The 26,600-nt window shown below is 37.9% G+C and overlaps 1 protein-coding gene across 1 annotated transcript in view; it reads right to left on the bottom strand.

The window, feature by feature from the left end:
* Window positions 1-723: 723 nt before the first annotated feature.
* Window positions 724-26,600, bottom strand: part of LOC119694658 — a 51,594-nt gene continuing 25,717 nt past the window's right edge. The window contains exons 3-14 of the mRNA XM_038121432.2: window positions 21,019-22,219; window positions 20,800-20,930; window positions 20,241-20,458; window positions 19,748-19,929; window positions 19,263-19,480; window positions 18,527-18,973; window positions 16,697-16,854; window positions 15,317-15,467; window positions 14,812-14,947; window positions 2,902-3,065; window positions 2,474-2,552; window positions 724-2,085 (exon numbers count right to left, since the gene is read on the bottom strand). Of these exons, the coding sequence (XP_037977360.2) occupies window positions 1,385-2,085; window positions 2,474-2,552; window positions 2,902-3,065; window positions 14,812-14,947; window positions 15,317-15,467; window positions 16,697-16,854; window positions 18,527-18,973; window positions 19,263-19,480; window positions 19,748-19,929; window positions 20,241-20,458; window positions 20,800-20,930; window positions 21,019-22,219 (3,786 nt within the window). The 3' untranslated portion in view covers window positions 724-1,384. The remainder of the gene's footprint in view (window positions 2,086-2,473; window positions 2,553-2,901; window positions 3,066-14,811; window positions 14,948-15,316; window positions 15,468-16,696; window positions 16,855-18,526; window positions 18,974-19,262; window positions 19,481-19,747; window positions 19,930-20,240; window positions 20,459-20,799; window positions 20,931-21,018; window positions 22,220-26,600) is intronic.

Genomic DNA, 26,600 nt, shown 5'->3' with positions numbered 1-26,600 from the left:
ACACAAATAAAAAATCTAAGATTCAATTTCACAATAGTCGGTTAAATCGTAACCAGGAAATGGTTGATCAATTATACGTTATCTCCATATTAAATTCTTGACAGATGTGTCAAAAGTGAAGCAATAATCCCTAGTTATGCTCCGACCCACTATGGAGAAATTGGCACTTAGTATTGTGTTTTACAATGGACTGGACTGTGATCATACGATATAGTCATGAAAAAAAATTAAACCATGTTTAATGAAATCAGACATTTTAGTACATATTTAAGATGTTTTATGCCGTTCGACAGTGTTTAGTATCTGTGTGTGTTGTTGGCAAGGCCCTAAAGTTTAAACAAAAATTTTACCGTTTTATTTAAAAAAAAAAAAAACACACACGCACTCACGCCTTGTACTAATGTACTCCCTTGCGGGGTAGGCAGAGGTGCATTGCTGCACCCACTTTTCGCCAGAGTGTTATGTTAGTCCCAATGTAATAGGGGGCGGGCCTATTGCCATTTTACGAGCACATCCAAGACCCGAGAACAAATATCTGTGTTTAAACAAATATCTGCCCCAGCCGGGAATCGAACCCGGGACCATCGGCTCAGTAGTCAGGGTCACTAACCACTACGCCATTCGTCGTCGTTTTATTTTAATTATTTTTTGAGTGTTATATACTTTATTTTTCTGTTTTACCTATAGCTGCAGAAGGACGATGTTTAATAAAATCACCAGAGCTATTGTATAAAATACTTCCATTTTATTTATTCTGAATAAAAAAGTATATCATTATTTCAAATACATTTCAAATTGTGTTCAAATATATAAATACGTGCTTGAAGATATATCTTAATTTACTTACATACTTTACATAAAAAACTTATTTTTACTTATACTTATTAATTTACTTTAACGACTATAGTCCAATAATATTAGACAGTCGACCATGTTGGGAAATGATCCCAACATGGTCAAAACTCTAATTATCAGTAGAAATTTACTTATCACAAGACAATGTATATACTTATAGGTATTTATATAAAAATACTAAGTATAAGCTCTTATAAAAAGCGAATTAAGTATACAAATAAAATAACCAGTAACTAAAATATTTAGCTGGATTGAAGAAATGTACTAAATAGAAGTGGCAGTTATAAGAAAATCATATATAACAATTAACTTACATTACATATTCATTAAATATAACCCTATCTATTTACAGTAAAACCTTTTTTTACTTGTAGAAAAGAACCTGAAAAATCGAACGGCCTTTAAAAACTGCAATTACTTATGACTTGACAAAAAAGTGTTTCAAAAAACAAAAATCGAACATTCAAAAATTTATGGCACATTTGCTCAATATTTTTTTGACCAATTTCTAAATAAATACTTTTTTTATTTACTTCTTGTTCTGGTCTAGGCACTTGCATTTGGCGCTGTGAGTGTGTGTGCCGACTAGCTCCGAGAAAGAAGGGTTGAATGTGACCCCAGGGGCCACATATTGAGGGTTATGCCCTGACCCCGAAGTCTCGTAAGTAATAATTTGAGGCTTGGTCGTGTAGGTCACAATTTTCGGCTTGGTAGTGTAGGTGAAGATCTCGGGCTTGGTTGTGTAGGTAATAATTTCCGGTTTGGTCGTGTAGGTGATGATTTTGGGTTCCGATTGGTAAACCTTCTTCTCGGTGTAGGTGGCTGAGAAGCTGTTCTGGATGGGCTTGATCTGGGTCTGGTAGTTGATGCCTCCCGATCCGCTGGATTCAGAGAATTTGCTGCTCTGGAACTGGCTGAACTGGCCTCCTTGGTACTGGCTTCCGAAGTTGGTCTTTGAACCACCGAAACCTGAGTTCAAACCGGAGCTCGATGCCGTCGCTGAAGCTGAAGCGGAGAATCCACCCTTAACTCCTCCTTTAACACCAGAGTACTGAGACCCCTTGGTGCCAGCGTTGATCTGGCCAGAGAATCGCTGGCCAGAGACCTGGGAAGACTGGCTGCTGGATGAGAACTGTGCGAATCTGGCACTCTCGATCAGGCCAATGGCCCATTCGTACCATTCAAGGTCGAATTTGTAGAATGCGGCCAACTGGTTGCCAGGCTGGCATCCTGGAACAAGATAATGAGGAGATGAGTAAATGTTAAAGCATTGACATCCTTTCAGTGATTAAGTTGTTGCTAAGATATAGAGATCTGCTTTGCTTACGCCTCAAATCGGTTTTGGATTCCATGTTCCCTTTTTAACAACTTAAAATAAATTTGTATGTAGATGGTGGATATATTGTTTATTAGTTTCAGTTATATTTGCAACCCATCACGTTCCCACTGCTGTGGAACGGGTCTCCTTCCAATGAACGGAGGTTTAGGCCTAGTTGTAGTAGGTAGAGTAAGTGGACAAGCCAACTGTCAGAGGTTATCAAGCTGTCCGAAGGCTTAACGACTGAAGCTAGCTTGACTACGGACGTTTCTGCTATAAGCTATAAGTCTATGTAATTACCTGAGTCCCAAGAGTAGACACCGCGGAGGACAAAGTGTCCGTCTCCCATGGTGCAGGCCAGAGCACTTCCGATATCCACCTGAAAGAGACAACCAAATGTTTAATTCATGAAACAGATTATGTTTTTGCGCTTAAAGTATCTTCGATTCATCAGAACGGAGTGAGTAAATCCAGGGTAAGGTAAACTTTGAAAATCTTGGAGTCCATATTGTGTTGAATGCGATTTTGGTCTCTACCATTGAGGTCGGTTATCATTATCAGCTAAAACTGCAGGAGTTGGGTCAGGAGGCAAATGGCATGCCCAAATTCTGGCACTAATGTGAGCTTACTACAATCCCTTTGCAAGCGTCTTATAAAGATTAATTTCCTTCTATGAATTCGTGAGTTCACCCTTTTAGGGGTGTTAACGTGATGTTGATTGAACTTACCCTGCAAATGTTGTTAATAGGGTTGGTGGGCTGTCCACAAGCGCAGCTGTCCTGGTCGTACTGCTCAAGCAGGTGAGGGTAATCCTGAGACAGCTTGGCCTGGCACTCGCCGGGGTTGATCAGGCTGATGTTCATGCTGTGCAGGATGCTGCCTTGGAGATGAGCTGGTGGTAGAGAGATAGGACTATGAGTACAACTTTGATACCATAAAAAATTAAACCTTTAGAGGGAGTGTGAGAAGGTGTTTGCCAGACAATGCATTAGGAAATTTACAGCGCTAATAACACAAACAGCCTGTTTTACGTGTGTTTGTGAAAAGACAGTAATACTTTTCGCCTGTTACTAGGCACGCTGCAAATTGTGTATAGTCAGCGCAAAACTATCAAACTGTGAACACTAGACATATTAACCGCTACGCCCCGCTGAAGTTAACAGTATCCTACCGGGTAAGCAGCCTTAGGCGTTTTTTGCTTCGTAAAAACGGGATCTTAGGTTTAGGTTAAGATTATCGCGGCGGTAATTTCGGCATAGTGTGTCATCATCATCAGTAATTTAAAACATTGCGAACTTCGGTCGCGTATTTTAGTGTCGCCGCACACGGGCCACCGGCCACAGCCACAAACGCCGATACGAGAAGCTTTTGTAGGGAAATAATTTGTAGCGTGTGGCCGCCACCGGCGCCAACCGTGTGCGGCAAGTCCATATAAAATGTACGAAAATTACAGGAAATATGCCAGTGGCGGCGTTTTGTGGTTGTGGCCGGGGGCCCTTAGGCCTAGTGTGTTGTGTTTAGACACCTAAAACTGAAAGTCATTTGTCCTTAATCTGCCAGCATCACGGAAGCGCATGTGTTTGATAGCGCAGTGGAATTATTTCATAATCCCCTGAAACTGTGACGAGTAAATATACGTTTAGTATGTCATAAACTACGCTAATTGCCTTACCTACTGTGTTCAAGTGGATTGTTTTATAAGGTTTATCGTTATGTAAGTACTTCCTATGCGCTAGGAATTAGAGGAGCATAAAATCAAATGGTGATAAAATTTAATTTGTCCATCGTTTCCAAATTTTGAGAAATCAGCAAAAAAACTCGTGATAAAATGGTACCTACTATCACTTTATCATTATACTTATATGACTTTTTTGTTGATATATTATTGATTGAATGTTTGCAACCCAATTTATGTATTTTAAGTACCAGTTTCAAAATTTCTGGGTGATGGCTACCTGTGGGATAAAGGACATGCTATTGCTCTCTGTAATTATGTTTTAGACAGTGACAGCATGTCTTTAGTAGTATCCGTGCGCCTATTCCATAAAATAAAATCCTATTAATTACTAGCTGTTCCCGCGCGCTTCGCTTCGCCTTAAAAAGTTTTTCCCGTGGGAATTCCGGGATAAAAAGTAGCCTATGTTCTTTCCCAGGGTCTAGACCGTATGTATACCAAATTTCATTCAAATCCGTTCAGTAGTTTTGGCGTGAAAGAGTAACAGACAGACAGACAGACAGACACAGTTACTTTCACGTAAGGATAGTAAGGATAATGTTACTAGCAGGTATACTATATTGTGGGAACATTTTAATTATGCCATCTCATCGGTAACAAAAATAATGAGTAACTATGCTTACCTATTTCTTTGCGGATTTCATCATAAAAAGTGTAGATTATCCTAACTAATATTATAAATGCGAAAGTAACTGTGTCTGTCTGTCTGTCTGTCTGTCTGTCTGTCTGTCTGTCTGTCTGTTACTCTTTCACGCCAAAACTACTGAACGGATTTGAATGAAATTTGGTATACATAGGGTCTAGACCCTGGGAAAGAACATAGGCTACTTTTTATCCCGGAATTCCCACGGGAAAACTTTTTTAAGGCGAAGCAAAGCTCGCGGGCACAGCTAGTACTTAATAATTTAACTGTTAGAGTAGGTAAATAAGTACCTACTCTATGTGTATAACTGTATAATTAAAGATACGTTAGAGATAATATTCGTTTGCCATTTTATGGTTGAGGTGTGTCGGAGGCGTGAAATCTAATTCTTATGTGCATATTAAGATATTTAAATCAACAAAAACATAATGAAATAATCTTAGTACGATTGTGGGGTTTTTCTCACACACACACACACACACACACACGCACTCACGCCTTGTACTAATGTACTCCCTTGCGGGGTAGGCAGAGGTGCATTGCTGCACCCACTTTTCGCCAGTGTGTTATGTTTTTCTCATATTTTTGTTGTTTTTAGCGTGATGGTGACTAACACTGTGGCTGCATAGGTAGTGCGAGTTTTTACACTGTTCGAGTAGTGGCGAGTAAACGCGAAACGCTCCGCGCCATACAAATTTGACAGCAGATTTTCACTGCTCGATTGGTAAAAAAAACCTACCCTCTGCACTAGGGTCTGTCTCCGTGGTGAAATAAAAGGCCAAACTAGCCAATCAGATTACTCGTAGTTGTCTGTCGCTGTTTCTGACTAGCCAATCAGGATTAGTTGTCTGTCGCTGTTTCTGACTAGCCAATCAGGATTAGTTGTCTGTCGCTGTTTCTGATTAAATAGTTATTAGTAGCCAGTGAACACACACGCACTCACGCCTTGTACTAATGTACTCCCTTGCGGGGTAGGCAGAGGTGCATTGCTGCACCCACTTTTCTCCAGAGTGTTATGTTAGTCCCAATGTAATAGGGGGCGGGCCTATTGCCATTTTACGGGCACATCCAAGACCCGAGAACAAATATCTGTGTTTAAACAAATATCTGCCCCAGCCGGGAATCGAACCCGGGACCATCGGCTCAGTAGTCAGGTCACTAACCACTACGCCATTCGGTCGTCTTGTAGTTTTAGTAGCCAGTGTCGGTAGTTTTATTCAGCCTGTATATTTTATAGTCAAAAGTGTCTCGTTTCTTTCTCGAATATAATAATTTATCATTATTTGAGATAAATATAATTACATACCGGTTAAAAAATGCTAGGTAGCTATGCAACATATTTAACATCTTCCTTTTAAAAACTTGATTAAAATACGATGCATAGTGATTAACATCTCAATAAAATTATAATTAAGTATGGGGTAACGCTGGTGATTTTTAAATGCCAAGGATGTGTTAATAGAAAATCATTAAAAAATACTTTCAAATGGATTCAGAAGCAATCTCAGTATAAAGAGTGTTAAAAAATAATTCAGGCATTCTAAATATTCATTCTACGGCTATTGACAATTTCCAAAAAATACTTAATAATTGATTATCTATACAAACTTTTAACTTTACGCGACTTTTTAGTATGGAAAGTAAATTATTTTTAGAAGGAGGCTAACCATTTACCTACTGTGAACGCAGCATTTAAAAGAAAATACGAATCACTGTAATGGGGTTACCACCACCAAACGTTAGAAATTAAAAAACCGGCCAAGTGCGAGTCGGGCTCGCGCACAAAGGGTTCCGTAGCTTAAATCAACCTATCTCAAAAACTATAAGAGATACTTTGATCAAACCAAAAATCGTTGAAAGAGTTAATTAGCATGCATCACCTCTATTTTTTTTAGAATTTTATACCCTGTAGTTATAAAAATAGAGGGGGGGGACATACTTTTTACGACTTTGAGAGCTGATATCTCAAAAACCGTTCACTTTAAGAAAAATGTTTTGTAGAAAACTTTATATCATTTTAAAAGACCTTTCCATTGATACCCCACACGGGTATGTACATCGAAAAAAAAAAATTCATCCCTCAGTTATATGTATGGGGGGCCCCACCCCCAATTCTTTTTTTTACTATTTAGTGTCATATTTTTGTAGCGGTTCATACAACACATATTCCCATAAAATTTCATCACTGTAGTACTTATAGTTTCCGAGTAAATCGGCTGTGACAGACGGACAGACGGACAGACGGACATGACGAAACTATAAGGGTTCCGTTTTTGCCATTTTGGCTACGGAACCCTAAAAACCTTTTAGCAGCGTAGCTTGCTTGTATCAAGCAATAAGACATAACTTATATGGATCTGACAGATGTTTAACCGGCGAGCGACGCTGATTAAGAATTGTTAATTGCTAATATGTCAGTGGTGGTACGGTAGCTGTTATGATATGATATGATATGTGGGGACATCTCACACACGGCCATCCGACCCCAAGCTAGGCAGAACCTGTGTTATGGGTGTCGGACAACTGATATACTCGTATCTACACAAATACATAGATAGATACATACTAAATATAAATATCAATACCCAAGACAAGAGTACAAATATTTGTTTTTAAACAAATATCTGCCCCAGCCGGGAATCGAACCCGGGACCTTCGGCATAGCAGTCACGGCCTGGGCATAACTGTTATAAGAAAGAAGATTTCGTTTTGTTTGCAGAGCCACTGCCAAGCTGTCGTCATTGGGCGAGGTATGCGGTGTCGAAACTTGTTGACTGAATCAATTTGTAGTAAACTGAGGTCAGACAGTGGCCGGTGTCTCAGGGGTCACTGTAGTTTACAAATAACCTAAAGTCAGTTTTTTTATCTCAGTTACTAAATTGACAGATTCTGAACAGTTGCCCAAGCACAGGATTCGAAACCTCCATTTACGTTGCGTATCGTCAAATGTCACTGTCAAAATGTAAGGCAAATTTGTTAGTTCCAAAAGTGGCATTTGTTTTTTCCATGTTTGGTGGATCACCAAACGCTAATCGTATTTAGTAGCCTGTCATACGTCTGTCAGTTAGTACAAAATGTATTTAAAATTTGATTTAAATACGTTTAGCGTTTGGTAAAAGCGACCCTTCGTGTAGATTCGAAAATAGTATCGAATCCTGTGCTCGCGCCTCTGTTCATCAACAGTCGAGTCGAGTTGTCCCGCGATGTGACATATCGTTCTATTGGTGGGACCACCGCCTGTTGATGAACCGTTCAGAATCTGTCAATTAGTATCTGAGATTAAAAAAAACAGACAAACACTAAAAACAGACAGATTAAAAGAAACAAAACACTAAAAGTCGCATAACTTTTGAACGGTAAAGCCGATTTTGATAAAATATGGCTAAGAACACTCAAGCTAAAATTAACTATGACCCAAAACACTCAAATCAAAAATCGGTTCAGCCGTTTGAGAGCTACGATACGTCATGTTAAGTGTTGAATGTCAGAGGTTTTTTTACGTTGTTAGTTGTGAATGTATCAAAATTGGAAAGGCTCTTAGTATGAAAGCATCAATTTAAGGCATGAGAGAAATAGGACGGAGAATGAGGGACAAGGGGCTCGACCCCCGGTCCGGAGCATGCCTCCTACAAAGGCTCTCCCTTGCCGTCCAGGCCCCGTAGCACGGGACGCTATTAAGACGTGACAAAAGTTCTCTATCGTGCTCGCTCTTGAGGCTGCGCGATATGAGTGAGCGCGATGCAAAACTCTTGTCACGTCTTAAATGCGCCCCGTACTAGCCCTTCAGAGGGGCAATGCGGCGTGCATTTTAGGGACATGCACCAGACATATACCGGACCCAATAGGTCAGTTTTAGCTTATCGCCTTTCAGCTACATGAATATTATTTTAATTCTTAGTTCTTAAGTTATATTATATAAATATTTAGTACAGCGTTTTTTGTTTATATTTACGTACTTAGTTTAATAATTTAGTTAGTAGTTCATATTTAATTATATATCTAGTTATAAGTTTTGTGTTAAATGTTATTTAGATTCTCGTGAATGAATAAAAGTAAAAGAAGAAACAGCTAAGTTTAATATCACAGATTGCCACAGTGTGCAATCCACAAAAGCGAAGACATGTCGCGAAAGATAGTGCTCAATAAAGTACGCAATTTAATCGAAAAATTATACAAATAAAATTCAGGAAAGTTAAATCTGTAATTTATTTCAATCGACGTAAATTCTTCGTTAAATGCCAGTTGTTACGTATCCGAATCAGTAGTTAACCCTTTTAAATAAACATTTTAGTAGGTAAGTACCTAGGCTACTGTTAAATCTAAAATTTTGAATTTACCTACGGAAAATGTGATTTATGAAGGATTTATATTATAAAGTTGAATTTCGGTAAATAACATTTTGACATAGCAAAATATATAGGGTCAAAAATGTGAAAATATTTTAATTTGGATTATTATTCTTACTATAACATGATAATCAGCCTTTTAAAATCACACAGTTTAGTTACGATAACCTTTAACAGTATAAAAGATAGGTTTGTCCATAGCTACAACAGACGTTTGTACTTGTGGACAGGATAGATGTAGGTACCTGTGTACATCTTTATACCTTAGGACACACAAAATATTTTATACTAGCTGTTCCCGCGAGCTTCGCTTCGCCCTAAAAAGTTTTCCCGTGGGAATTCCGGGACAAAAAGTAACCTATGTTCTAAGCGTAACAGACAGACAGACACAGTTACTTTCGCATTTATAATATTAGTTAGGATGCGATGAGCATCCCCTTCTAGTAAAGGTATCTTTTTGAAAATTTACTTATTGTTAAAAATTTAAATTAAATCTTTGAAAAAATTGGGGTCGTTTGGCGTTGGAATTTTGTGAGTGGAAACTTTTTATTGCCCGTGAGTGTAGTTTTAAAAGTACTGAAATTAAAATAAGTGCCTTCAGATTGCCAATTTCTTTGTTGTCAAAAAAAATATGAAAGACCATAATTTGTGTTAGAATGAATGTAGAGGTAATTTATATACCTACTATGCTAATCCTAACTAATATTATAAATGCGAAAGTAACTGTGTCTGTCTGTTACTCTTTCACACCAAAACTACTGAATGGATTTAAATGTATACATATGGCCTAGACCGTGAGAAAGAACATAGGTTACTTATTATCCCGGAATTCCCATGGGAAAACTTTTTAAGGCGAAGCGAAGCTCGCGGGATCAGCTAGTAGTTAATAATTGTAAAACCGTCTTCGCAATTACACAAAACTCTAGAAAGCCATAATGACCATGAATCTTTAAGTACATTATAAATGTATGCTAACAAGTACCATAGATACCTATCTACTTATCCTATAGAATATAATATACTTTACAATGTCATTGCAAATGCTATGTCCGTTTATCATTGTCTTAGTTTAAAAATAAACGGAGAATACAATTATACAATTTATCCCATTAGGCTGTACCATCTGGTTAATAGTTAAAATAGCATTATGTCTAACAAGGTTGTTTAACTAACTGTTTATGTACACTTACATGCTCAGGTAACTTTTATGCAAACTGCATTGTATATTATTATACACTCACGGGCAATGAAAAAGTTCCACTCATAAAATGCCAACACCAAACAATATCCCTATATAACTTTTTTCAAACATTTTATTTTAAAGTTGAACAAAATATTACCGTTTTCAATTGGTGATATCCTGATGCTCTGTTAAATGTACTTCAATGTTGCAGAAGGCGTCATTAAGCTAGCCTTTTCCGTTAGGAGTAATTTGGTGCTTTTCTCAGTGGAACCTTTTCATTGCCCGTGAGTGTAGTATTTATATTTTCACGATTCAAATAACGACTGAATGGTGTACTTGGTTAGTGACTGCTATGCCGAAGGTCCCGGGTTCGATTACATACAGGTTGCTTTAATGTATTTTTTAAATTAAATATCCGCAACGAATGTATAAAGTCAAACGTCAAATATATTTTTGTTTTTCTTGAGAGAGAGATCACTTTGTAATCTTCTAATTTATTTATTTATTCTTCAGGAATTTATTTATTTCATATTTATTTAGATTTGTAGTTTTAACACACTTTAAATATAACAAATACTTACCTTCTTATATACCTTTTAAAGAATGTTATAAGTAGATAATGTAGATTACTTGTTTACTTAGATATTTGTTAAACAATATTTATTAGGTGTATCGTTAAAATATAATTAATGACTTCCTACTGACCTTAGCTGTGAGGAATGCAAAGATTATGATGTCCATATTTTATTCAAAAATTTAACCATGAACTTTTGTGTTTATTAGCAGACGACGGCATACCCAGATGTTGTCGACAAACAGTTTTTTTAACTCAAGGCTGATGAGGTTGAGTTTAAATATATTTGCAAACTGAATGTATTGATCGATCGTCCTAAGGTTGTCTGGAATAGATCGCTACGGGTAATTGTATATTACCGTTGTTGTTCTTTTATGACCGAATGGTATAGTGGTTAGTGACTGGGGCTCAAGTTATATTTGTTTAAAGGCAGATATTTTGTACTTGTATCTTGGGTGTTAGTAATATGTATTGTATCTTGGTAGATATATCAGTTGTCCGATACCCATTACAGGCAATTCGCATCCATTTTGTCATATTTAAAAGTTTCACTTCATACAAAAGTAGAAAATTATTTCTCATCTACAGTGGCGGATTTACAAATTTGCCGCCCGTAGGCCATTCAATTTTTGCCGCCCCTACTGACTTCTGAAATTCAATTTGTTAGTTTAATCCCGTTATTAGTATGATTGTGAACTTAATGATGTGGATATTTCTATGTGTATCTGTCACCAACTTCAAATGTTTCATAAAATCTTATTTAAGGTTCCGTACCTCAAAAGGAAAAAAGAAACCCTTATAGGTATCACTTTGTTGTCCGGCTGTCTTTTTCTCAGAAACGGGTAAAAATATCAAAGTGACATTTCGCAAAGATATACAAGGTGGGCCAAAAGTAATCACCATATTGGAAATTGCTCTCATTTGTACAAATGGCAACCAATTTTAAATTTGTTTTGATATTGGTGGACTAGACAAATCGGCTGTCCAATTTCAAAACACAGTAACAGCCAAGAGACAAAATGTTCAGGAGAGCCAAAAAACGTTTTTGTCCCTTCATTTCAATGCCCTGGTAAAACTATGATACATATCGAAACGAATGTAAGCTTAAAAGAACCGGCAGAACCTAGGCTTTACATACAATACTATTTCATTTAAATATGACTAATATTGTTGCTGTAATGCACAAAAGAAAACACTAACTAGGTTTTAAATGGTTTTCTCACACTAAAACCGCCCTCACTGACCATTTTATAACCTAGTAAGAGCCATTATTGTGTAATTTAAGACAAGTAAAGTATATTGAAATTGCAATAATAACGTAATAATTTATATGTTTTTTATTTTTTTATATGTTTTGGATCCTTCACATAATATAAATCAAATTTTGCAGCACTTTTACACGACCGCACTAAGTAATAGCTGAAATACCGGCATATTTTTAAGTTTTATCTAAATGAACCAAATCGCCATATTAAGAAAGCATGTCTGACACGAACATTATTTATGGCTGCCTTAAATTAGACAATATTTCCTAAATTTTGAGCTAAAATTAGTTTACAATGTTTGAGTTTTTTTTTGGTATATGCAAAATAGGGCTAGTAGAAATGTTCTGACGAGAAAGGTCTCTATGGCTTTTATAAAGAAGACAAAATTTCCTTATGTTCTACTTTTAATTCACCTCTTTAGGTCTCATTGGTTCAGAGATACAGGTTCTGAAATATCTGATATTTTTTCGAAAAAAAGTGTTTGTAATAATGTATGCGATTTGTGACTTACTAAAATTAACGGGCAAAAATTTACCTTTGCTGACCATTTCAAAACCTAGTAAGCGCCATTGACAATTTTAAAACCTAGTACCTAAGTCATTTTCACTTACTGTGTTTTAAAATGGTTGGTGGCTCTTACTGTGTTTTAAAATGGTTTTCGTGGCATTTTTTATTTCGCAGGGTGGAGTTACTAGGTTTTTAGAAATTTTATTTTCGTTTCTAAGCCGTTTTTTGATATTCTGACAATGCAGGAATGTGCGGAATCGCCTAAAATAATGTATAAATCAAAGACCCGTTTTTTATTAAAGTTGGCGCTTACTGTGTTTTGAAATTGGACAGCCGAAATGCAGAATACAAGTTGACAAGCCATGGAAATGGAAGCCACACTTCCCAAGAACGCCAAATAATTTTGTATATTCAGTTTACGGGTCGCCTTTTTTTTCGTTTTATATGTCATTTTTCCCAGCAATATCGCCCGATTTAACCGTTTCAGACAGTTTTTGTGGGTGTTTTTTCAAGACCCGTGTTAATGTGAATAAGCCCGTGTCTCTGGAAGCCCTTAAGGACAACATTCGACACGAGTGCGAGAATCTCTCGCCCGAAGGTCTCGCTGAATTGATGAGAAATGCCATAAAAGAAGCCCGTAGGGCAATCAATTGTGACGGCGCCCATTTGGCCAATATTATCTTCTAGACTTTTTATTAACTATGTTTATTTTAAATTTTCAAATAAACATAGTTAATAAAAAAAAAGAATCGAAGTTTTTCATTTAGAAAAAAATTAGAGCCAAGCAAGATAGGATGACTTCTTTTGATCCACCTTGTACAAATGTACGGCATCGACAAACTGGTAAAATAAATTAATGAAAAAAAAAATGTTACCTTCCATACATGTAAAATGGGGATGATTTTTTTCGTTGGTGTAAGGTATTGTACAGGTCTTTCAAAAATATCAAAGGTCTTCTCAAACCATTTTTTTATTCAGTGACTGGTTTGCCAAATATTAAGCTTCAAACTGCGAATTCTTGGTAGACTTATTATTACATACTTCTTTTCTGGCTGACCATCGTCTCAAATTCACTCTATTCCGGGTTTTGCCATTCCCGATTTCACTCATTTATTTAATCCAGCGTTGTGTCGAGTTCACAAAAATTTCCTGTAGCAGCATGAAAAAGCGTCAATCTTGGCTAGTTTAAGACGTGACATAAGTTATGCATCGCGCTCACTTACATCGCGCAGCCTCAAGAGCGAGCGCGACGACGTAGAACTTTTGTCACGACTTAAATGCGCCCCGTACTAGCCCTTCTGAGCATGATTCAGCAGCCACAGTTGCCACTAAATTCAAAGAATATAGGTACATACTGATTATATGACAGTGCGTTTATTTATATGTAGATTGTGTACACGTAAATTTATATTAAAAAAATCTGTAAAATAAAAAATGCTAAATTTGCCGCCCCTCTAAATCTGCCGCCCTAGGCACTGGCCTTTTTGGCCTATAGGTAAATCCGCCACTGCTCATCTATTTATTGAAAACCATTCTTTTGATTATTTTTAAACCACTCATCATAGGGCATGTAATTATAATTTTCCACGAATGCCAATCAATACAAGGAAAACGCTAATAATATTCTAGTGAAGATATTTTTACCTCATTTGTCTTGTGATTTGTGGAAATTTTTACCTACTTACATCATCCAACTTCTGGACATATGCCTCGGGACATAGGCCTTTAACTACACACACACTAAGATGAAAAATAAATAGTAATAATATAAAAAATGCATGTAAACTAACCTTTGAGTACGAGTAGTATAACTTTAGAAATTGTCCATTGAATGAAACTAAATGTGTGAATTCTGTACCTAGTATAATGTTCCGTAATTCTTGCAAAATCTTTGAAAACAGAAGCTATCGTCTTTTATGTCATGCTAAATGTTGTGTGAAATTCTTGCTTTGGGACGAAGACTTGCGAATATGGCAACCTTATTTGATTTATTTCGGTGTGTCTAGCAACCAATATAATATAATTATGTTCTTCTTTCTTGATCAGTTACCGCGGCCTGGCGTCTTTATCGATATCAATAACTATTTTAAATACTCGTCTCAAAAATCACATAGACGTACAATAGTATCATCGAATCCAAATATAGTGCCGTTTAATCACGTCCATAATATTGCCATGCAGCGACTGCTACACGGGTTCGTTATCGACGTCGATAAACTCGTTTAATGCGCCTTCTACGAATCACAGCGCCGTATTTATGGCAAATCGCGATAAAGTAACGTTTATATGTATACTTACGTTGACAAAGAACCCGTAAACCGGCAGCTGATGTAAGTGTACCTAACTGTAAGATGTAAAAGTATCTAATAAAATATTTTTTCTTACCTTGCAACACCTGTTTCCCCCAGCCGGTGACCATGCACTCTCCCGCTCCGTTGTAGAAACCGTCTAGGGTCTCCTGCGCTCCTGGTAGACAGATCGGGTAGATGTTCTTGGCTAGACGCAGGTTTTCAGTCAGGACCTACGAAAAAAAACATGATTTATAGACAAATAAAGCTAAATATTATATCATATTCAGTCATTTATCCAGTGGCGTTCTTTGGGAGAGGACTGCGTCCAGCAGTGGACTGCTCTTTTAGCACTAATCCAATTTTCATTCATTTATTTTCAGTAGACAATCTTAGTTATTTAGTACATAAATTAACAGAGATTCCTAAGTACAATAGTTTTCCACAAATCGCAGGTTGGCTGGAAGAAATTGCTTTTTGGCAATAACCCCGCCTTTGTATGCGAATAATTCAAGTCTGTTTGTAAATCAGTGTTGTGTAATTTGTCTATTTTGTCTACAATAAAGTGACAATAAACAAATAAATCTTGCCACTAAACTTACCAGGATAGCAGCGTCATACTGGAGGCTACCAGCCTTGTAGAAGGGGTGTCTCAGGATGTGCTTGACTTGCACGATTTGGAAGGGCAGAGGCTCGTCATCGATGCCCAACTTCCACTCTCCTCCCTTGATCAGCACATTCTTGGCTTGGAGGCTGCGAGCAAAGAGGTTAGGTTAGAGGTGGGCGGACTTTTTGGTGCGTGAAATTCCGTGTGATCTGGAGAATGGTTTTTAAAAACAAAAGGCGACTACAGAATTATTGCGATTAAAAGGCTTTGAAATAAGAATATTCTAGTTTAGGCTATGTTTATGATAATAGCCGTGGTCGTTATTACGTATGTCATATACTAGGGTATTGCAAAAGTAATGTAGTATGCGGAAAATGTATACTCAGAGGGTCATTCTGAACCAATTTTGTTTTACACTTCCCATAGTAAAAAGCCACGTGACAAATAAAGTATCTATGGAGAAACTAATATTTTTTTCACGAATGTTCGAAAACACGTTTGCAATAAATCCTGTATTTTAGCAAAGGTAAGCCAGTTGCGTCAGAGCGAAATAGATTTAGTCATGAATAAAAGTACAAAATTAAGAAATCATTTTAAGTATATCCGATTCATTTACAAATGATGAATCTTTATCCACTTAAGTGGCGCTTTAAAGATATCCGAACTTGCGAAATACTCAAGCAATTATTTGTGCATAAATTATGATTAAACGATTAAATATGACATACCTACGAAGGTAAATTAAACCCAGCTTATTTATAATGCTACTGAACTTTAAGCGTGACAAAATGATTAATTTTGAATACATTATTTACTTATTATCTAAACACCATCACAGATGACAGATACTGATTGATATTGAATCCTTGTTAGACGTTTTTAATAGCTTTGATTTGGATTGTGTGCTTAATATTAATGTCTCAAGTGTATAAAAACAAACGCTTTCTGAAGGTCTAGTGGTTTATGAATATTGCAAATATTTGTGCCGGCCGAGATTCGAACCAACGACGCTCGGCACAACAGCCAGAGTCACTGGCCACCGTCATATCTATCACTCACGTATATACCTACATAAAAATATATTTAAAGTTAAAAAGAAACTGATATACAGGGTGTGACAAAAAGGGGCTCAGATTGTCACCCGGGATAATTTATGTCCATGTCGTTACCGCGGTATTTCTTAAGCTCTGAAAAATTTAAACGTCGACCAATCGGTAACGTACGTATCGCACCAAACAAAATTTCATAAATGTATGGAGAAACGGCGTCGGCACTTGTGTGAATTTCTATAAAAAGAATACCGAATACGATGCGTCCGTAGCGTAAGATGCCAAAAGGTGGACGCTTACATTATAACAGTCAAATATCAACTCACCCCTCAACGCAAGCGGCGCTAGTCACCACCACATCAGGCCTGGTGATGACTCCTCCACACAACAGGCTCTTGTTGGTCTGCAGCAGCACCATGGCCTGCCACGGGATCTCCGCGAAGTCTACCTCCAGCTCGTTGCGGTTTCCGTACGGCTTCTGACCCTGGGTAGGGAAGAGGGGGGTTAGGTTCGGCGCAGACGGTAGGGGTTTTTAGGGTAAATGACTCACACATATTTTACAAGAGGTAGATATACTCGGCATTTCTCTGAATGATTGCACTGGACCATTCAAGGCTGATAACTATAGGGGTATATATTTTTTACTTAATGATAATTAATAATATATTATATTCTATTCTTACAACAACCTGTCCTCTAAACCCAGTTTGAATCTTTGAACGTCACAAGATTTAATATTAGTAATCAATAAATTCGCAATAATTTACACATTAGTATTTGAACTATGACCCGCGTGACCTTTGCACAAGTTAATCTTGATTGGTCGCCACCTTTCTGTTTAATTAGAATTTATTGGTGGAGCAATTTGGGTACCAAAAGACACCGCTTATAGTCGTAAACTTTACCGTACTGTACTGTATGGTAAGCGCGATGATCTTTACTGGACACCCTATAAAAGTACACTCACGGGCAATGAAAAAGTTCCGCTTGCAAAATGCCGACACTAAATGTCACCAATTTTTTAAACAATTCCATTAAAATTTGTACAACATATTATATTTTCGTTTTTAGTTTCTAATATTCTGATGCGCTGTTAAATGTACTTTAATACTGCAGACGGCGTAATTAAGCTAGTCTTTTCCGTTTAGGAGTAATTTGATGCGATGTCACTGGAACTTTTTCATTGCTCGTGAGTATAAGTCTTCCCATTCTAAATGTGGACATCCTAACTAATATTATAAATGCGAAAGTAACTGTGTCTGTCTGTCTGTTACTCTTTCACGCCAAAACTACTGAACGGATTTGGATGAAATTTGGTATACATACGGTCTAGACCCTGGGAAAGAACATAGGCTACTTTTTATCCCGGAATTCACACGGGAAAACTTTTTAAGGCGAAGCGAAGCGCGCGAGAACAGCTAGTAGGTCATAGTTTACTTATTGAATCTTGTTTCGCATAATAAGTTGTTGAATAAATTCGGTCAGATCTAAAACTTTATTGATCGTACTATGCAAATGAGAGCAACTTGAGACATCCAAATTTAAATAAGTAGGTATTACAGGTATTTTTTATGTGATTAATTAGGTATGTAAACATACATTACACTGTTTGGGAGGTAGCTAAGAACCAGGCGAAGGACATAGGATATTTTTTATCCCAGAATTCCCACGGGAAGGTGAAGCGGAGCTCGCGGTCAAAACCTACTAATTTATAAATCAATAATAACTTTCGTTATATTTAATGAAGAACTTTAAATAATGATCACATAAAAAAAAACAAGTCTTCGATATAACGAAGATTTATATAATCTTCCGCGTGATAATTTTGGACATCCTGTATAGGTAATATTCAACCTTCACACGACAAACATATGCAAATCACAGTTGACAGTCAATTTTTCACTTGCGTGTTAGTTACAAAACCATGCGTAATCGATATAAGATTATAGATTACCTATAGTTTAAGTAGTTATTTGGATGATTGCCTAAAAAAATCACGACACATTTACTTTTAAATAATAATACTACAACTAAAGTATGAATAGTGATTTCATGTCCGAAAATCGTCTTGACGAGAATAAATACACAACACACAGATAAACATCAATCATATAATAAACCCTATATTAAAAAAATATATATTGTCAAGTACTTACAGTTAAGAGTCCACACTGTCCACCTCCGTTGTATCTCTGGAGGAACACCCTCTGAATGGATTCACTGTACTCGTTTTCAACTCCGAAGCCTTGTCCTTGAGAGACTGCGAAGCCTTGTCCTTGACGGATGCCCTGACCTTGACCTTGGGATACAGCGAATCCAGATCCTTGAGATACGTATTGCCCTTGACCCCTAGTTACTGACGCTCCAGCACCTTGGCTGACGATAGCTCCGCCTCCTTGGCTGATCAACGCACCCTGTCCTTGAGATACTCGTTGGCCTTGACCTTGAGTGATAATCTGGCCTTGTCCTTGGGAAACAATCTGGCCCTGTCCTTGAGAGACAATCTGGCCCTGTCCTTGAGATACAAGTTGTCCTTGACCCTTAGATACGAGTTGACCTTGGTTGCGCTGTCCTTGGACGGATGTGAATTGCGATTGTCCAGACTGTGAAAGAAATAACTTGTTACCACACATGTGGGGGATACTGGGTACAAACAAGTGCCTTAGTTTATTGATAGTAAATAACACTCGTTACGAGAAAAATTAAAAGAAATATAAATTTTAACTTAACAAGTAATAAGTAAGTAAAAACATACTAGGATTACTAGGTTAGCACTTTTATTTATGCTATATTAAGTATTAATGAATGAAATTAGTTCAGTTTTAATAATTATTTTATTTACAATAAAGAAAGTTAGGTTAGGCTTCATTAGTTAAACGTTAATTAAATTACCTGTTCTTGGATTTCAATCTGTCCTTGTCCAACGTTAGCGTACTGTCCGCGGCCGCCAGAGACAATCTGACCTTGACCTTGCGACACAATTTGGCCTTGACCCTGAGAGACGAGCTGGCCTTGACCTCTCTGGTTGAAGCCCTTTTGAGCTCCTCCTTGGGTTTGGCTGAATGAGCTCTGGCTGAATGAGGATGTGGATCCAATGGCGCCTTGACCGCCTACATGACAAAAATACTTCAATTAGGTATATAGGTAATCAGGTTTAAACATCTGTGTCTTTTAAACTACTGTGATAAGTGAAAATTGTTAAGTTGCATACTTTTAAACAGAAACATAAAGGTTCAATATATAGCCTCTACTATAAAAAATATATAGCAAAATATTTTTACCTTACAAAAATATTTGGCTTTCTAGTGCCGTCGTAAATATTAGGTTAGGTGGGTTCAGTATTTAAGTTTCTATCACTATGCATAAAAAATATTAACCTTGAGCGAACTGTCCTTGACCACCCTGTCCGACAGTGACCTGGCTGCCTTGTCCGTATTGACCTTGACCCCTGACCTCGTACTGGCCCTTCTGTGTGTAGGCTCCTTGAGACACGGTGGTGGCGGGGTACCCCGGAGTCACCTGGTTAGGTCCGATCGGCACCGTTGTGGGTTTTGGAGTTCTGGGAACGATTTTTAGGTTAGGATTTGCCTTATGCTCGTGCCACGCTGACGGGATATGCTATTGACAGCATCTACTGGAATTTACTGAAGTATAAATGCGTTTGGTCTAGAAGAGATAGAATAGCACCAATTCCTTTCGCACCCTGGGCGTATCTTAAATGGTGTCTTAATATATATTAGAGGTCCACACCTCTGTTATATATACCCAACAGGATGTAGGTATGTGTCGTATCGTATACGACAGTTACTGTTTACTAAAATACTTTTATTCTGTAACAAGTTAACAAAAACTTTCAACCATCTTCCTCACCTGAAGTTGTTCAACAAGACGGATCCGGTGACGGCAGGCCGGACGGTGACCGGACGCACGATGTTGGGGCTCCCCCGGCTGTCGGGGGTGTATTTGCCGTCGTTTCCACCGAACACTCCCTCGGTCCATTTACCGATGAGGTTCACTGGCCACGGGTCTGAGTAGTTCGGGTCACGGCAGCACTTGCCAATGACGCCGGTCTCAACGTCTTTGCAGTCCTGGGAAAGAATTTTTGGGTCACATATCTTAAACTTCAGTGGGTCTTGCTAGCAGGTGACGTATAGTGCCGAAGTTTTGGCTCTGATGAAGTGGTCCATCGATTTATAGTCGATAGAAATAGCTACACCTAGACTTTCTCTGTTCAAATGTCTTGAATGTCAGTGTGTTTTATCAGGAGATGACGTATGGTGGTAACTTTGACGCTGATGAAGTGGTCTACATATATATGGAAGGAGGAAAGAGCAATTTTTCTTTCTGCCTAAAGGTTCGTCTAAGGCGTTGTTACTAATTTCATCAATTGGCATCATCCTAGAGTGATATATCCAAGATAGGTACTTACAGTCAAAGGCACCCTGAAGGCTTCCTGGTCCCTGGTCAAGGCGACAGTAGTGTTGGACATCACTCCCTCGGCTGTGCAGAACTCAATGGGGGTACACTTCAGAGCGGCGGCACATCCGGACGGGATGTCAACTGTTGGCAAAGAGTATATCATGAAGAACAAGGCTATAGTTTCAAGTGTACCTATCTGATGACTTGATGAATCAGGTAGTCAACTTACGGTTCTGTGGAGTCACTGGTTTCTTCGGCCTGTTGGGGAATCTGTTGGCGTCCAGAATCAGCTCTCCTTCATTGTAAGTAGGTCCGGGAACCCTGGTCTCCGTGTTGATGGTCTGTTCTCCTTCCGGGGGCAGGTATCCTGGAGCCGCGGTGGAAGGAGGCAGGTAGGTCGGCCTGGGAGTAGTGTAGATAGGCCTTGGGGTAGTGGGGATGGGTGTGGACGCAAACGCAGTGGAGCTGATCACTGAAGAGCCACTGTTGCTGTTGTCAACAGGCGGCAGGTAAGGTACTCCAGGTTTGAGTCCAGGCCCTGCGCCAGGTCGGTAGATGCCATTGACTTCACTTCCAGAAGAGAAAGTGTCGGTTTCGACGAAGTTCGTTTGAGTGTTCGTTGTCTTGATGACCTCGTTGTTGTTGTTGTTGAAGCCAGATTGGCCAAACTTGTTAGTGTTTGATCCAGCACCGAAGGTGCTTCCTGAGCCAGTGGCAGCAAAACCATTGGCGTTGAATCCGGAGCCAGCTCCGAATTTGTTGCCGGCGCCGTTGCCGTTGTTTCCTGCATTGTTTCCACCGAAGCCTCCTCGGGAAGAGGATTCAAATGAGCTGGTCTCAATCGTGGTCACGCCCCGGGATCCACCGAATCCATTCGCTCCCTGAGCACCAGCGCCTTGGTTGTTGCCGAAAGCGCCCTGACCTTGGTTGTTGGTCCCGAAAGCACCTTGGCTGTTGCTGCCGAAGGAACCCTGGCTAGACTCGAAAGTGTTGGATCCGAAAGACGAGGACGACGATCCCTGGTTGTTGAATCCATTCTGTCCTTGAGCGTTGAACCCATTCGCTGCTGATCCCTGCGCGTTGAAGCCATTGGCTCCTTGTCCTGTCGCTCCAGCGCCGAAGTTGTTTCCTCTGTTGCTGGACCCGAAAGACGAAGACTCGAAGGTCGATGTCTGGGTGTTGAAGTTGCCTTGTCCTTGGCCTCCGAAGGCGCCCTGGCCTCTTTGGTTGGAGCCGCTGGCTTCAAACCCTGAAGCACCAGCTTGCTGGCCGGTGGTGGCGAAGATGCTGCCGCCTCCTTGCGCCTGAGAGCCTGAGCCGGAGAAGGTGGCTGAGCCTACTCCAAGCGAGCCTTGTAGACCGCCAGCTCCCGCCAGGGTCGAGATCTCGATGCGGCAACAGATTTCAGTCTTTGTGTTGCAGTACTGCTTCTGTAACAATTGAAAGGGGATTGTAAGCACATTTGTTAGACTTATTAAAATTAAAATTGGTAACTGTCATTACGATTTGTGACTATTTCACTCTAAGCAGGTGTAGTAATACACACCTGTATACCCAAGTAGAAGCGACCCATCCATAGGCTTGGAAAATGTCAGTGTCATTAGGTACCATTTCGTAATTCTTAGTCAATATTTTACACTGACACAATACAGATTTGATTAGGTATAATGTACTGTAACGTCATTGGATTTATCATTTATTATACATATTCATCGGTGGGACTTAACAACAAATTGTTAGCATAAGAACTGGTAGATAACCCATCGTTTATGGTCACTTTGCATCCATGTACGTATAAAATTACAAATAGAATAAAATTGCACTAAAAACCTAATAAATATACATACTCTTAATCAAAATCCGAACATAATTCTATTATAATTTGAGCAAAAACTTTACAAAGGGGCATCTTAATATCGATGTATCGAAGAGCTTAAAATCAAAATAGGGTCACGGCTACTAGAGACATCATTAGTCATCACAATAATTATTGTCAATATGTAAGCAAGTATTTGGATAATAAATCATTAGATTTGACTGACAGGCTGGTGGTGTTAGACAAGTATTTTGCAATAATGCTACATTGTACAGTCTGGGACGGAGATATCTGTCTCCTCTTAGGGTGCTCACATAGCTGTACCGGTAACCTGATAATGCGAAAGCGCTCACTGAGAGATTTAAAAATCCGAAATGCTCCGTGAGTGAGCGCTTTCGCATAATCAGGTTACCGGTACAGTTAGATACAGGGAACCCGATTCTCTATACACGTATACATAAGCTTACATAAGCACCCTTCTAAGGCACCACTCTAGTGGAAATGCTACCTGAGAGGTCTCTTTGCCTATAAAAGAGAGAGGTTTAGTTTACGGGGCCTAGGTTGTTAAGAAAAGAACACACTTCATTCATACCGAAATACTCCATAAAAATCCGTCTAGGAGTCATTCAAAAATAAAAACCTTTAAGTAACCATTATAAAAATATAAAACACAAATGTACTGTACCTACCTATTAGGTACATACCTACTTAAAGTTTTTTTTATATTGCTTTAAATAATTGGCTGAACTTCAATAATTAATTTTCATGCATGGTCATTGGTCATTAGGATGTAAGCAAAGTTCAAAGTTACAAAAACCTGCAAATAATGTTCGCTTCTTTTGAAATTAGTTGACAAGTTTATATAATAAATGGTTTATTACTTAAGCAGGTAGCAATTTAAATAAAAAAATTAATTATCTAAAAAAACTCCAAGCGTGTGGAACGGCCAGTTTAAAATAATAAATCAAAATACTTAATTACTTAAGTATTGAAGTAAAACATTTGCACGCAAATTTCAGAAGGACATTTTTTTGACAGAATCTGATTCAGTTGTTTTGCGAGACTTGTCTTAAGGCTGTCACTAAAGCTAGAAGAAAATCAGAATCTGTCAAATCTAGTGAGGGGGGGTTGAGGTATGCGGGGCGTTCTCCGGACAATGACATGAAATTTTAACATAGTACTCGAAAACATTAAAGTGAAGACATGCCACTTTGTTAAACATATACTAAGTAAGTAATATTGTTTTGTAAGTGATACGAAAATATTTATTTTTATTTGAAAGTATTTTTAATATTTAATCATTAATTATAAAAAGTCGTGCCCGTGCCGATATTTATACAGGTTGTTGCAAAAAGGGTATACTAAACTAAGCCGAAACCTACGTGTGCAGCATGTTATTGATGTTATGTCTAAAACCCTGGAAATGAAATCAGAATGTAAAAATTCGCGTTTTTTTTTTCGCGAATTAAGTATAGCCTCACTTGGGGGCAGATTTTAATATAAGAGGGACTACAGGGTGTTGTATTAAAAAAAGTATAGTTAGCCGAAAGGGCGTTACTCTGAATAACTTTTATCCTACGTATTTTTTTAGATTCGTGAAAAAAAAAACGCTTCTCCATATATTTTTTTTGGTCACGTGACCTTTTAGTTAGACGACCTGTTTTATTTTGGTGTTTTAAAAGCAGAACAGTAGTTTGCAGAACTCTGCATATACAGGGTGTCCCAAAAGGTTACGTAGCTGGCAAAGGTGGTGATATGGGGTGGTCTGGGTGAGGTATAATATGTACTTAAGTATGTGTATTTTGGATATGATAGAAATAATATTTTTGTTTCTTAAAACCAAAAAAAAATAAAACCTTGTTGCGCTCTTTTGCTCACTGTAAGTACCTACAAATATTGCTGTATTAAAAAAATTGCGGTTTTGTAATAACGATTATAAAAAAAGTTATTTTCAAGTCAAGGAGTCAGTACCTAATTACAATTTCAGTCAACACCAGGTGAACTGAAAAAAAATAGATAGTTCTAATTATTCTATAATCACTTTAGATCGCAAACATTGTAACTCCACTTTTCTCGGCGAAAAGTCAATTAGTGTCAGTTGGTGTCAATTAGGGCATGCAATACCGGAATAATTTTCAATACCGGTATTGAGTTTCGGTATTACTACTTCGGGATTCCGGTACTAATACCGGTATTAGACTTTCTTGTTGTTATAAATGGCAAATATTGTGTTTAAAGGACTATAGGCCAAAATTAAACAAGAAAAGGCAATCAAATTCTGTAATTATAGATATAGATTTCTACGACAATTGAGTATTAGAGTTAAAATGATAGATTTGAAAAAAAAAATTTGGTGTCGGTTTACGCATGGGCAACAGTAGATTTCCAACGGCCAAAAACTACATTAAACTATTGGAAACAAGTGCGCTTTCATAGTATATAAGAACACAAGGCTAACTATACCTTAATCGCTTTATTTATAGCCTAAAAAGTCCGATTCCGGTATTACTTCAATACCGGTATTAACTTTCAATACTGGTATTGAAAAATACTTATTTTTTTTCCGGGTTCCCGGTATTGCGGTATTGTATGCCCTAGTGTCAATAGAAACATTTTTTGAATTTACATGTTTTGTTTTACTCTTTATTCGAAAAAAAAACTGTATTCCGCATTTTACAATTTGTTTTCCTCTAAACCAGAAACCGTGATTTTTAAACAAGAAAATTTAGTAATTCCCTTTATTCTCATATACAACGTGCGATGTAGGCGAGCGTGAACGAAAACTATGCAATAAGCCTTTGTTTTTATTACTACTTTACTAAAATAAAATAACATACTCAACAATGTTAATATTTTTTTTTGCAATATTGTAAAATTAAAATCTAATTATTAACATGAATTTCAACTTTTTTTTGCATCTATGCGTCGAATGACGGCATGACGGCTGCTGCAGGTACGTGCTGTCCAGACCTCCAACCAATCCCACCAGTACTGCAGGTTGCGTCGAATACGAGCCATTCTCTTCGACTTGACAAAACAGGTGCTCCTGGAAGGGCCATAAATCGCACGGCACCCGTACCGTATAGAGGCAACAGACTCCTTTGCAACAGCCTCCCAGATTCCTAAGTAGCCCATGCACTGCATGGCGAGCACAGCTCCAGCAATGGACAACATTTCAAAAAACTAAAGCTGCTATAAATCGGAAACCATTTCGAGATTTAGCTATAAAGGCCACGAAAAAAATATTTTTGAATTTTTTGGATGTATCATTTTGGAGAAATTCATAAAATAGTCAAAAAGTGCTGATGACGTCATGCATTCGGTGCGATGAATTTTGTTGCTCAAAGCCTATCGATGAAAAAAAAAAAGTAACTGTCACTGTCATTTTTCATTGACGTTGACGTTTTATCGTGACGTTTTGTTGTTTATTTGGGTCATTTTCATAAATTCTGTTCCGACACTTTTTGACTTTTTTTTTATTGATCGTATATAAAATGGTTAGTACGCATTAAGAGATGACCCGCTATATAATATGTCCCAGAGCATGCCACCGCCTACATAGCTAAAAAAATTGGGGTAAGTACATTATATTTATTTTAAAATAGTAATATATTATGCATTCATGTGTTTCAATTATGCTTGACTGGAATGCTTAGTAAAATTATTTTTTCATGATAAGTATTTTGTATCATCAGAATTATCAATGTCACACTTTTTTTGTCATTTGAAAATGACCCATTTGCTGGTTGGCACGTAAACAAAGTTTATGTCACCTGTCAGTTGTCAGTGTCATTTATGTTTTTTTTTTCGAGACTAAGGCAAAGGACTTAAATCAAAATTGAGCCTAATATGTGACGTCACTTCCGGTTTTAAAATAATAAACTTTAAAGTTAAAAATAACATGGAAAAAGAAATGTACATGAAAAATAAAAAAATACGGGTCCTCTAATTTTTAATAAACTTTCCGAATAGCTAATAAAAATGTAGGGTAAAAA

This window comes from Plutella xylostella, chromosome 30 (assembly GCF_932276165.1).
Source record: "Plutella xylostella chromosome 30, ilPluXylo3.1, whole genome shotgun sequence".
NCBI lineage: Eukaryota > Metazoa > Arthropoda > Insecta > Lepidoptera > Plutellidae > Plutella > Plutella xylostella.
Note: the sequence above shows the minus strand (reverse complement) of the source record. Positions and strands in the feature narration are given on the sequence as shown.